At 43.2% G+C, this 13,481-nt stretch overlaps 1 protein-coding gene across 1 annotated transcript in view; it reads left to right on the top strand.

Annotated features, from left to right (window-relative positions):
* The window catches only part of LOC112162336 (signal transducer and activator of transcription 5B), a 28,817-nt gene extending 15,566 nt beyond the window's left edge, over positions 1 to 13,251 (top strand). The window contains exons 7-19 of the mRNA XM_024298135.2: positions 2,419 to 2,570; positions 2,648 to 2,803; positions 2,927 to 3,106; positions 3,752 to 3,839; positions 5,247 to 5,369; positions 5,786 to 5,878; positions 6,234 to 6,440; positions 7,210 to 7,304; positions 7,424 to 7,566; positions 8,762 to 8,917; positions 9,061 to 9,112; positions 9,359 to 9,466; positions 10,877 to 13,251. Coding sequence (XP_024153903.1) covers positions 2,419 to 2,570; positions 2,648 to 2,803; positions 2,927 to 3,106; positions 3,752 to 3,839; positions 5,247 to 5,369; positions 5,786 to 5,878; positions 6,234 to 6,440; positions 7,210 to 7,304; positions 7,424 to 7,566; positions 8,762 to 8,917; positions 9,061 to 9,112; positions 9,359 to 9,466; positions 10,877 to 11,000 — 1,677 coding nt within the window. The 3' untranslated portion in view covers positions 11,001 to 13,251. The remainder of the gene's footprint in view (positions 1 to 2,418; positions 2,571 to 2,647; positions 2,804 to 2,926; positions 3,107 to 3,751; positions 3,840 to 5,246; positions 5,370 to 5,785; positions 5,879 to 6,233; positions 6,441 to 7,209; positions 7,305 to 7,423; positions 7,567 to 8,761; positions 8,918 to 9,060; positions 9,113 to 9,358; positions 9,467 to 10,876) is intronic.
* The last annotated feature ends 230 nt before the right edge of the window (positions 13,252 to 13,481 follow it).

Below are 13,481 nucleotides of genomic sequence, written 5' to 3'. Positions count from 1 at the left end.
AAAGCTAGCAGAATCCTAATTAAAAAAAAACGTTTTAACATAATTATGAATACTAAAAAGGCAGGAACATTATTCCAAAATAAATCAACTTAAACCTTATATAACTTTCAATGTTTTAATCTCCATAAAAATATATTTTTTCAAAATTATAGGAGTTAGAAATAAGCACAAGATAACATCGGGCCATTAATAAAATAAAATGATCTTGAGGGCTGGATACAGTGAGGGAAAAAAACTATTTGAACCCCAGCTGATTTTGTAAGTTTGCCCACTAAAAAAGAAATGATCAGTCTATAACTTCAATGGTAGGTTCATCTGAACAGTGAGAGACAACAATGACAAAAAAAATCCAGAAAAATGCGTTTCAAAAAAAGTTATAAATGAATTTGCATTTCCATGAAGGAAATAAATATTTGATCCCTTTGAAAAACGTGCTTCAGTACTTGGTGGCAAAACCTTTGTTCGTAATCACAGATGTCAGACGTTTCTTGTAGTTAGCCACAAGGTTTGCACACATCTCTGGGGGGATTTTGGAGCACTCCTCTTTGTAGATCCTCTCCAAGTCATTAATGTTTCGTGGCTGATGTTTGGCTACTGGAACCTTCAGCTCCATCCACAGATTTTCTATGGGATTAAGGTCTGGAGACTGACTAGGCCACTCCATGACCTTAATGTGCTTCTTCTTGAGCCAATCTTTTGTTGCCTTGGCCGTGTGTTTTGGATCATTGTCATGCTGGAATACCCAACCACGACCCATTTTCAATGCCCTGACTGAGGGAAGGAGGTTCTCACCCAACACTTGACGATACATGGCCCCATGCATCCTCCCTTTGATGCGGTGCAATTGTCCTGTCCCCTTGGCAGAAAAACACCCCCAAAGCACAATGTTTCCACCTCCATATTTGACGGTGGGGATGGTGTTTTTGGAGTCATAGGCAGCATTCCTCCTCCAAACACGGCTCATCTGACCACAACACTTTCACCCAGTCTTCCTCTGAATCAGTCAGGTGTTCAGTGGCAAACTTCAAACGGGCCGGTAGATGGACTTTCTTGAGCAGGGGGACCTTGCGGGCACAGCAGGATTTCAGTCCTTCACGGCGTAGTGTGTTACCAACCGTTTTTGTGGTGACTATGGTCCCAGCTGCCTTGAGATCATTGACAAGTTCCTCCCGAGTGGTTCTGGGCTGATTCCTCACCGTTCTCATTATCATTGAAACTCCACGGGGTGAGATCTTGCATGGAGCTCCAGACCGAGGGAGATTGGCAGTTAATTTATGTTTCTTCCATTTGCGAATAATTACACCAACTGTTGTCACCTTCTCACCCAGCTGCTTGGCGATCGTCTTCTAGCCCATTCCAGCCTTGTGTAGGTCCACAATCTTGTCCCTGACATCTTTGGAAAGCTCTTTGGTCTTGGCCATGGTGCAGAGTTTGGCATCTGGATTGATTGATTGATTGCTTCTGTGGACAGGTCTCTTTTATACAGGTAACGAGCTGAGAGGTCAATCTCAGCTCGTTACCTGTATAAGACCCACCTGGGAGCTAGAGATCTTGCTGAGGGATAGGGGATCAAATATTTGTTTCCTTCATGGAAATGCAAATTAATTTATAACTTTTTTTGAAACGCATTTTTCTGGATTTTTTGTCATTGTTGTCTCTCACTGTTCAAATGAACCTACCATTGAAGTTATAGACTGATCATTTCTTTTTTAGTGGGCAAACTTACAAAATCAGCTGGGGTTCAAATAGTTTTTTCCCTCACTGTAGAATTACCCAGAGGGCCGGATCCGGCCACTTGGCCTTGACTTGGACACTTGTGCCTTAGGTGTTCCAAAACTCTACAGCTATACTTTTCTTACAGCCTCCAGGTGGCACTGTTAGCACTTTTTTTTGTTGCCTTCAGCTATGGGTGAAACAACCCTCAAGTGAGTCAGTCTGGGGCTTTTTTTGTGTTAGAAATTCCTAGCTGTCTTAATGGCCGTTTCCGATGCTTTTAGCTGTCTTTTTCAGCTCGCCAAGATGGAGCGACAACGTCAAACGGATAAAGTCTAAAGATCAGCTCCACGTCTCTCTTTAGGATCCCGGTTTACTGTTTTCATTGGAAGAAAGTTTGTTTAGATTGCTCTTGTTTTTCTATTAAAAATGTCCAGTGAGGCACTTTTTACTCTGACCAATTTGTAACCTTAATGAATCCACAATCAAAATACATAAATTAATCCATATTCTTTATTTTCTCCTTTTATTTCATGACATGCAAAAGAATATTACATTTGGCCCGTGGACCTGGATCCCATTTAGATTTTGTCCCTCTGAGTGTAAAATTTTGGGCTATAGAAATAGAGCGGCTGTACTAATGGAGCCAAGAAGGGAAATGCTTGACTGTATTCCTCATTTGGAACCATTTGTTCTCCCGTCCAGGACCTGGCAGAGCAGCACCAGAAGACCCTGGCGCTGCTCAGGAAGCAGCAGACTCTGATCCTGGATGAGGAGCTCATTCAGTGGAAGAGGAGGCAGCAGCTGGCTGGGAATGGAGGTCAACATGAGGGGGGGCTGGATATCCTGCAGTCCTGGTATGTGGACTGTTGGCCCTCTCTACAGATCCTTCTACCTGACGTTCAGATCTGAAAGCGCTCTCTCTGTCATGAAGGTGTGAGAAGCTGGCTGACCTGATCTGGCAGAACAGGCAGCAGATCCGGCGCTGTGAACATCTGACCCAGCAGCTCCCCCTGCCAGGCCCCATGGAGGAGCTGCTGAGGAAGCTCAACGCAGACATCACAGACGTCATCTCTGCCCTGGTCACCAGGTGGGACACGCCCCTTTTGATGCCCTCGTCTCTGACCGTGACCCTCTGAGAGACGAAGGCGTTTGGATCGCTCGGTTTTAGGAAAGAAAATGTTGATCTGGTTTTTGTCCCCCCTCCCTCCAGCACGTTCATCATTGAGAAGCAGCCCCCCCAAGTTTTGAAGACCCAGACAAAGTTTGCAGCCACTGTCCGCCTCCTGGTGGGGGGGAAGCTCAACGTCCACATGAGCCCCCCCCAGGTCAAAGCCGCCATCGTCAGTGAGCAGCAGGCCAAGGCGCTGGTGAAGAACGAAAGCACCAACAGGTGAGCAACAGGAACCATCCGTCCTTCATCCATCCGTACATCCATTTATCCATCCATCCATCCATCCATCTGTCCATCCATCATTTTGGACTTTAACTCTAGAGCACTACCACCAGGTGATTTTCACCTGAGCTAAAGTATTTACATAATTTCAAATTTGTTGCATTTTTCTGAGCATCATGGTCTCTGGGTAAAGTCTCACATGTCCCATGAATGGGTGGACCAAAGACCAAATCTCCAGTATTATTATTTTATTTTTTGTTCTCAAATTCTCAATTTTCAGTCATTTTCAAGCATGTTTTTAGGATCTTCCGATGTTTTTATTTTCTATTTTGTTACATAAGCTACTGCTGAAAATAACAAAAACAGCTACTCTTATTTATCATGCTCACGTTTTGATCTATTTTTATAGAAAAACCTTTTTATTGTGTATATTATATCAGGTAAAATGACCCGTCAGTGAAAGTGTTCTAGGGTTAATGGCTCCACTCACTTCACACTGATCGAGTTCACACCTTTCCTTCCTTGTGTATTTTTTATCATGACTGTTTTTTAGATGTCCATAAAAGTGCATGTGAGCTGTGATGAAGCCTGCATGCTGCATGTGGATGTGATGGTGGGTTTGTCTCTCTGTTGTGTGGACAGTGAAAGCAGCGGTGAAATCCTGAACAACAACTGTGTGATGGAGTACCATCAGGCCACCGGCACCCTCAGCGCTCACTTCAGGAACATGGTGAGCCTTCAGCACACCTCTGACACCATCCAGCAGAGTCACACGACAGCACCACTTACAATCCTCTGGATTGTTTTGTCTTCATCCTCAAGCAGAGCTTCACACAGGGAGGTTAAAGAGAGCGTGCAGCTGCTGCCAAAGCTCAGAACTTCTGCTCTTCTGGATCCAAGAGGCAGCCAAAGCACTGCTCATTCTGAAGTGCGCTCAGATTGAAATTGATATTTCTTGGCCTTTATGTAAAGTTTATTTTTCAACACCCAGATGCAGCTTCTGAGGTCAAGGATGCACGTTGTCATGGTAACGCTCAGTGTTTAAGATGAAAAAGCTGTTGACTTGTTTTTCTGCTAACAAGAGCTGATGTTCGTGATCATTGTTGTCTTTGGTAAAAGATAGAGAAGGAGAACGTCTGCATAGAGCAATGCTGTCCAGCTCCTCACTGCAGTGTAGAACTCTTCCTCCCATAGGTGTAACTTAAATGTGGTCAAAGTCTGACACCAGAAGATGTCATGGAGCACTGCACCTTTACTAACGGTCTGACTCAGAACTCCGAGCTTGCCCAATTAGTCGACTAATCTGAGAAAATAATCTGTGATTAATCAACTATTAAAATATTCGTTTATGGCAGCTCTATTCATGTGTCATGTTTACACTGACATTAGTGCAGTTGACACCATCTAAAACAAAGTCGTGTGAGTGGCAATGCAACAAACATTGAAGGTAAAACATCATAAAGTTATTATCAGGTTCAGCTGTGTGTAAAAGAGCACAGACCCGGATTGAAGTGAGGATTTCAAAGACTGTGACTCGTTCCATACCTGAGGAGCTGCTCCTGCAGGAGAACGGAGGTCTGGAGCGTGGAACCGTCAGGAAAAGCGGATCTTAAACTTCCTCCTGGAGCGTCTGACTCCAGCTGCTCTGATAAACAGGATGGAGCCAAACAGAAGCAGAATGAACAGAGAGACGGCGGAGATCATTCAGCCTTGGAACAGTCAGCATCCGGGGAGGTGAAGGAGAGATCACTGATCCAGACCATAATACCAGGCGTCACAGAAGTCCAAACCAGACACGTTTCAAACACCCCCGCCCCGGAGACATCAATGAGATATATTAAATAATCAGATTAATGAGAAATGAATTCTGAATGTCAGAGTTAACATCTGAAGGCTGAAGTGCTTTCAAGTTCTGGTTGAAAGTTTCATTTACTTATTAAACAATATGGATGCTGAGTTTTCTGGTGAAAGTGTCACACAGACGCACCTGCTCTCACCTGTGAGGAGTCCCTGTCGGAGCTAAACCACGTCCCCAGCTGTTGATCTGCTGCAGCTGAGGACTCCACTGCTCTGGAGCTCTAAACCCTGTTGTTCCCGTGCTAAAGCCTGGTCTGTCTGTAACGTCTGTGTTTTCCAGTCGCTGAAGCGAATCAAGCGGTCGGACCGACGGGGCGCCGAGTCTGTGACGGAGGAGAAGTTTACTATCCTGTTCGAGTCTCAGTTTAGTGTCGGAGGAAACGAGCTGGGTTTCCACGTCAAGGTCAGTCGCGTTTCTGTCTGTGAACCTCCAGAAAAGATCCAACAAACGTGTCATTAGAGGGTCCAGCTGTGGGTGTGCGACACACAGCACTCACACTTTCATGAAATCTGACCCAACACGTTTGTAACATAGGTTGGTTTATTCATCTGTTTCAAGAGCTTAGGATAAAAAAAATCTATTTTAAGAGAGAAAAAACCTTTTAAAATCTAAAAATAACCAATAATGGATATTTTAGAATAAAATCTTGTTTTTACTGTTGAAGACTCAATATTAATATTATGAACATGATTCATTAGCTCCTCTGTGCTGCAGAGACGAGTCTTCACAGCACTACAGTGTCGACACGTCATTTCAAATGGATCCTTAGTGTTTTGATGATGCGTTCATGCTCGTTTCCTCTGGTTTGCTGTGAACAGACCATGTCGCTGCCTGTAGTGGTGATCGTCCACGGGAGTCAGGACAACAACGCCACGGCGACGGTCTTGTGGGACAACGCCTTTGCTGAGCCTGTGAGTCACTCTCAAACCTGGAGCTTTAGCTTCTGTGAATCCATGTGACAGGAACTCAGATCCCCTGTGAAGCCTGAGATCCACAGCAAACGTGTGATGAAGGGAACACCTCACATCATGTGATTTTTTTTTTTTTTTTTTTTATAAAAAAAAAATGTTCCCAGTTGTGTTTTAATTATGATTATGACGTTTTTGACCAAAATCCCACAACCTAAATGTCTTAAAAAGACATTTTTCTTTTTGATCTGAAGCCTCTGTTTCCAAAATCTCCTCTGATCCCACCCTATCTGATTATGATAGCTCTGTGTCTCGCTAACGTATTTCAAGCCTTTTTCTGTGCTCTTGTCCTCATCAGGGCAGGGTGCCCTTCGTTGTGCCCGACAAGGTGATGTGGCCTCAGATATGCGAGGCTCTGGACATGAAGTACAAGGCGGAGATGCACACCACCCGTGGTCTGACGGAGGATAACCTGGTCTTCCTGGCACAGAAAGCTTTCACCAGCAGCAGCAATAACCCCGAGGATTACCACAGCATGACCATCTCCTGGGCCCAGTTTAACCGGGTGAGAGCTCATCATCACGTCTCTGGTCGGGATGCAGATCAGCTGATTTATGGCCTGTGAGGCGGCAGTGAACATCCTCCCTGCAGTTACAATGTCCTACAAAACCTAACATTGCAGTGGAGATGATGTTCATCAGCTCTGCTCTCTGCTGTGGTGCAGATACTCGACCGGTCAGTCTGCTCAGGTCAAAGGTTTCCTGTAGATCAGGTGTCAGACTCAATCACAAGGGGCCAAAATCCAACTTAGGTCGCGGATAAACAGGAAAAACATTTATTGAACAATAAAACTACATTTTTAAAACTGTAACTTTTTAACATAATTATGAATAATAAAAGGCAGGAATATTGTTGCAGAATAAATCAACTTAAACCTTAAATAGCTTTCAATATTTTACTCTCCATAAAAATATATTTTGGCAAAATTATACAAGTTAGAAATGATTGCAAGATAACATCAGGTCATTAATAATAAAATAAAATGATCTGGAGGGCCGGATAGAATTACCTGGAGGGCCGGATCCGGCCCCCGGGCCTCGACTTTGACACGCGCTGTAGAACTTCAGCAGGTTTACTCTATAGCTGCTACTTTTGTCCTTTCCTCCATGTAGATCTCCTCTAGAGCTGGGATGTTTTGGGGCTGATGCTGGGAACCTCAATGGGGAAGTCTGAATTCTGAATGGGAATGGAAATGTGGGCAGAGCCTGTCTCCCTGCTCGTTTTTCATCATGAAAACGTGAGGGTTTAACCTGACCAGGGTCTGGTTTGTGCAGGAGAACTTGCCTGGTCGCAGCTTCACGTTTTGGCAGTGGTTTGATGGAGTTGTGGAGCTCATGAAGAAACATCTGAAGCCACACTGGAATGATGGGTAAAAAATCGAATCACTTTTTCTTCCCAAAGGGAAAATGAAAATCTGCAGAGATTTTGCCTGAATGTTTGTGACCTGACGCATGTCCCACTGCATCCTGTGGCGTTTTTGGGGTCCAGGGCCATCCTGGGGTTTGTGAACAAGCAGCAGGCGCAGGACATGCTCCTGTCCAAACCAAACGGCACCTTCCTGCTGCGGTTCAGCGACTCTGAAATCGGAGGCATCACCATCGCCTGGGTGGCGGAAAATCCCAACAAACAAGGTGGAGTCAAGTTTACCCATTTCAGCAGTCGAGTGGTTACAAAGCACAGAGTGCATTCAGGTGTGATCATCATGTCAGGTGATCATCCTAAACCAGGCCTGCTTCCACTGTGCTCGGTCATTTTGATGGTCAGGTGTACATCTAAAGTGCACGGAGGTTTTTATTTTCTGCTCCATTTACTGTGCAAAAGTGTAGTTTGTGGCATCAGATAATTCAGAAAATAACCGCATTTAACATCTTGTCTAAAGGTAGACATTCACAATTATACTTCAATTATTTCATCTTTTGTTGCATATATAAAAAAGTGGGAACAAAAATCCTTTATAATATTGAATTAAAGTGTTTTAACAACTGTGTTAAAAAAAATCTACACCCATGAAATCCAGTATTGATTTATTAAATCTGTTTTCTTATTTTGGATTTTGTTGTAGATTTATGACAATTTTGTTGATTCTTTTTTTATTTTTTATTTATTTATTTTAAAGAATTTCTAAGTTACATAAAGACGGCAAACCTCTTTCAGTTGAAGTCAGCAGCTGTGATAGACTGTCAGTAAACAACAATGTTTTCAAATTAAAATTTAACAAATAAAATCTGTCCTAAATGAAGTCTATGGAGATATTTTCCCGAACGCACCGGGACTGAAGTTACCGCCCTCATCGATTTTGATTGGTCTTTTGTGTTTGCCCCGCCCCAATGCGCCACAAAAGGGCCAAAAGTTTTGCTAGGAAATGATAAGATTTGGAAGGGGAAAAAAAGAGTTTAAAGTAAAAAAAAAAAATTTAAATTGAAATTCTGAGTTTTGAAACCTAAAAATCTGAACATTTGAAGCTGAAAATAATTAAGTTTATTTTAGAATAACAAAGTTTTGGACATTTTACCTTTTTTTTGGCCAAACACCAATATTTTTTTTCTAAATGTTTTTTTTATTTGGGTTTAAAATATTTATGGCTCAAAATATCTCCATAGAATCATACCTCAAATGGACATCAGTTCTGTTATCCGTAAATAGAAAGGAAAAAGAATAAAAGTTATAGAAGTTTTATAAACTAGTAAACATCTTCCTGTAAAAATCACAAAAAGAGGCTTCAAAACGTCAATATCTGTAGAAACCAGTCCAATGTCAGGAGGAACTAGCAGAGAAGGTTTGGGAATGCTGCAGACTGCTGTCCTCATGCCTCTGATGCGTCTGCAGGGGAGAGGCTGGTCTGGAACCTGCTGCCGTACACCACCAAGGACTTCTCCATCCGCTCGCTGGCGGACCGCATCAGTGACCTGAACCATCTGGTGTATCTGTATCCCGACCGGCCCAAAGACGAAGTCTTTGCCAAGTACTACACCCCCCCACTGTGTACGTGTACCTAAAAACCACAGCGGCTGTGACTTTGCATGTGCTTGTGGAAGGGATGTGGCTTTGTTAGAAGCTGCTGGAATGAAAGTGTTTGGATTCATCAGGAAACTTCTCCAAAATGAACTTCAGTTCTTGTGTTGCAGCTAAAGCAGTGGATGGATACGTGAAACCAGAAATCAAGCAAGTTGTTCCAGAGTAAGTCGGAGCTTGTCTTTACTCACATTTAACCATTAGAGGTCAGCTGACAGATGAATGTGCTCTGGACCAATCACATCACACGGGATGGTGAAAATGAAGCCTGGAGTGGGACAGAGTTAATCGTTCAAACCGTGGTACCAAGGCTGGTTCTGAAGAGTGGAGAATGTTCTTCATGGTTTCCTAGAATCTTCTGGTTCTACACCAGCATAGAAGTGAAACTCTAATACTGCATCTGTCTCACAGGTTTACCTCTCCAAACCATGAACCCAGTGGAGGAGCTCCTGCCTTCATGGACCAGGGCACCCTCCCTCCTGCAGGCCATTCCAGCACCTTCCCCATCTACCACCCAGTGTAAGTCCAGCTGTGGAATATTAGGTGTTTGTTAGGAGCTCTGAGGATTCAGCCCTCATTAAAACCTTTAGATTGTTAGAAGACTTTACTCTTATCTTAAGGAAGTTCAAAGTAAAGTTTCCAAGCTGCAGTTAGAAGAACCTGGAGCCTACTTCCTGTTCTGCCGCATCAACTGAATTTTTCACCTGACGGATGTTCCAGTGTTGTCCATGTCCGAGTCGTTTAGTCCTCGTTCCGGTCACCTCTACTGAGTCTGGTTCTGCTGGACAGTCCCTCTCTTTCCTCTCCACTGCTGCCCATTGCTGGTTCTGTACAGGAACGTCATCCTTTAATCTCTTTAACTTCATTTGGAAAGGCTTTATATAGACAAATATCACCAAAGAATTGGGTTTCATGCCAGTAATTTTACAGAAGCAGAAGGTCGTTTATAAAATATGAACAATAGCTGATTGTTAAACTAAACAGACTAAACTGGTTATCCCTGCCCCTAGACCCTTCCTCCCGGTAAGGAAAAATCTGAGTCAGGAAGAGAATAAGAAACCTCAGGGATTCCCACATGAGGGAGATATCCTATCCCATGACAGGAGATTTTCCAGGACTTTTAAAGAGTAATTAGATTATCTAACTCTACAACTACATATCTGAATAGAGTTCAGCCAGATAGGACTGGGGGACAGATGGGGGGGCTACAGCCAAGAACAGCAGCACAGACGATCCACCAGGAATCAGAAATCTCTCCCGCTCCCCCGGAGAGGAGATCAACAACATGTGAATCACACTGCGCAAAACCGCAGAATAAATAACAAAGAATGGAGGAGAGGTGAAGTAAATGAGAATAGAGAACAGAACCCCAGAACTGATGTGGATAATAATAATGATAAAAGAATTTGAAATTATTAGCATATCAATATTAATCTAGACCTACGAGAGCTACAGTAGAGGGAATCGACCGCCAGAAAATTTATGGCCACAAAACCATAAATAAAGTGCATATTTTCTAACTTTGAGGTGAAACTTTGCTGAGTTTCGCTCCATAAGAATCTGGACCAAACGGCTCTTTTAGCGTTAAAGGTTACAAACCCCCTACTCTAAGGGATGATGGGATATTAGCGGAGGGTTACTCTTTGCCAACAGTCCCGCCCACAACTCAAAGACAAATTCTATTGAACTCCTGCTGCTCTGCAGATAAAGTGTCTTGAAAAACAACAGGTTTTTAGATTTTGTCTAAAAACAGGATTATGATCATTAAAAGAGAACTAGGAACACTTTGGATTACATCAAAAGAGGATCGGAGAGGGACTGACCTGAAATATGAAGAATAATTCACTAAGGGGAAAGACTTTCCTCTGGTTCTGGACAAATGTCTGTCTAACTTCAATCATGTTCATGTTCGTGTCGTCTCTCCTTCAGGGCCGACAACATCCTGGACGCTGAAGGGGAGTTTGACCTGGACTACCCCATGGACGTGGCTCGCCACGTGGAGGAGCTGCTCCGCAGGCCTGTGGTCAACCAGTGGAGTGGCCAACAATCCTGAGCCCCCCCAGACCGGAACCCACTTGTAGATAATAAAAACACAGCCCAGCTAGTGACGAGACATGTTGGTAGGAAATACTAAAAGATTTAAACAAGTGGTTTCATTCCACCAGAAGGCAGAGAGAAGAGGCGTCTTGAGGGTTATTTTTATGTTCATTCTTTGAGGAACAACCTCTCTCAGGTAAAAGTGCAAAGCACATTATAGGGACTGAGAGGGACAGACTTTTGCACCAGAATAAATGATCCCATTCCTGGTGCCAGATAAGGATACCATCACCTGAGAAGAGACCAAAACGAATCAGAAACCACAGATTCAGGTTAACCCTTTAACACCGGAGCTCCAGAGTTTTTGTTCTTTGATTTACTGGAACTTTTCAACCATTAAAAAAATAATTCCAGCTGATTCTGAAGGAGAAAAGCGTCTGCTTTTCTCCTTCAGAATCAGAATCAATGGTTGAAAAGTTCCAGTATGGTAACGATTTTGAGTTTAAGCGTCACGCCTGGTTCACACAGGATGCGGACGTACCGTGGAGGCGGCCCCGGTCAATTTTTGTAGGAAGTTACATCAAGATACATGAGAAAATACAGTTTATTTTCAAAATATAACCAATTTTTTACGATAAAACACCGACTGACAAATGTCAACATATTTTTGTATCCAAACAGACTGTAGAGATGAAAATAAACACACACTTCTCTCTCTGTTTCTCAACAACAGATACATTAAAGAAGTATAGGTCTACTGACTACTTGCTTCTTCTTAGCAGAAACATGGGGTCATATTTTTAGGTTATTAATTGACCCATGATGGTAAAAACAAATAAAATCTCTAGCGGAAAAATGTGCATCTGGTGTGAATTACAGCTCTGCGGCGATTCCGCCTCCAGTGTGAACATGGCGTCACTGGCAGTGCCTCAGGTGTTAAAGGGTTAAACGCCTCAGATCTGAGTGACAGGCTCAGGAATAACTGTGGCAGCGAGCAGCAGCACCAGGCATGGCAGCCAAAGAGCTTTCTGGAGGTGACCAGGATCAACGTCAGTGGAAGCAGCATTTTCCTGCTGTGACGGCATCTCCACTTTGTGCGAGGTTGAGAAGACTACAGATCTACACTCCTGCAGGGTCGAATGCTCTGAAAGCCTGTGAGAATCCTAGATCGTTGGTTCTGGAAGAGTAGTCAGGTTCTGGTCAGAGAGTGGAAGTGTGGAGGCTGTCATGAAGACATGAGTCAGGACCGACCCGCTCAAGCTGCAGGACTGTGGAGTCACCTCAGTCATTTCATCTGCTCTGCTGGGCGTTGCAGTCTGTCGTTTCTGCGGGCTAGATTCTTTTTAAGGGAAGAGTTTTAAACATAGATTAAGTTAGTAAAGTTTTGTCGAGGTTTGACCCGTTTAGATCTGCAGTCTGGAGAACACAGCTGCTGCTCTAGTTTTGTTTTCATTTATTCTTTGGACCAAAACTTCTTTTCTCCTTTCCAGAACACAAACACTCTGTCACCAGATGAGAGCACATTTTCCTCTGAGCTAGTTTTTATTTTTATGCAAATTTTGACATACAGTCTATTTTTACATGAGCAGTAATTCCACACGTGCCTGAGATGAAACCAGAAAGACTTCAGCAAACTTGCTGCCTGGAAATGATTCTAATTTCTTCTTTTTTTTCTAAGTAGTTGAACATGTGCTGAAAATGTGTTAGCATTGATTGCTTGTTCTCCTGTTGGGGCGTGTGGTGGGGGCAGAACGGTTATTAGTTGTCAGAAACACAGAGGAAAATGGCTAGAACTTAACGGCGTTGGGGGCGGGGCTTGGTTTGTTCACATTCAACCTCCCTACCATGTGACCTGATTTTTTTAAAACAGAAAACTGCAGATAAAATGTTTACAACCTCTAAATGTCGTGTGCAGAGCAGACATGTCTTCAGACGAGTCTGAGACGGCCGTTCATGCGTGTGCTCTGCACACATACGTGTTGGTGGCGTGATCACCAGTCAGCATCCTCCCATACTCTTACACTGTAGATGTTGTCTGTCATTCTGAGCTAACATTGTTTAGGTGCTGAAATGGGACATGAGTTTGCCAAGTGTTTGATGGTCTTTAATGCTTCTGTTCTCTAATGCTGCCTTACATGAACACCTTCTCAAGGGCTGCACTCTTCTGGTAACTTTAGTTTTCTATGGAGTCGTTTACTTAACTGCGGTACAATGTATTGTTCTGACCCATTTGGTACATTCATTTTAAATAAAATACTGTGTCCTTACTTTGGTTGAGCCCTGTCATCATTTGATAACCAGATTTAGAAACTCTAAATCAGGGGTGCCAAACTCAATCGCACAAGGGCCAAAATCCAAAACACACCGTAAGTCGCAGGCCGAACAGGATAAAAATTTATTGAACACTCTAAAACTACCTTTTTAAAACTTTAAAACCATAACTTTTTAAAATAATTATGAACTAGATATATAGCATTACCTGCGATAATGCTAGTGT

The sequence above is a fragment of the Oryzias melastigma genome, linkage group LG19 (genome assembly GCF_002922805.2).
Source record: "Oryzias melastigma strain HK-1 linkage group LG19, ASM292280v2, whole genome shotgun sequence".
NCBI lineage: Eukaryota > Metazoa > Chordata > Actinopteri > Beloniformes > Adrianichthyidae > Oryzias > Oryzias melastigma.
The sequence above is the reverse complement of the archived record's forward strand: the minus strand, read 5'-3'. Positions and strand labels throughout refer to the sequence as shown.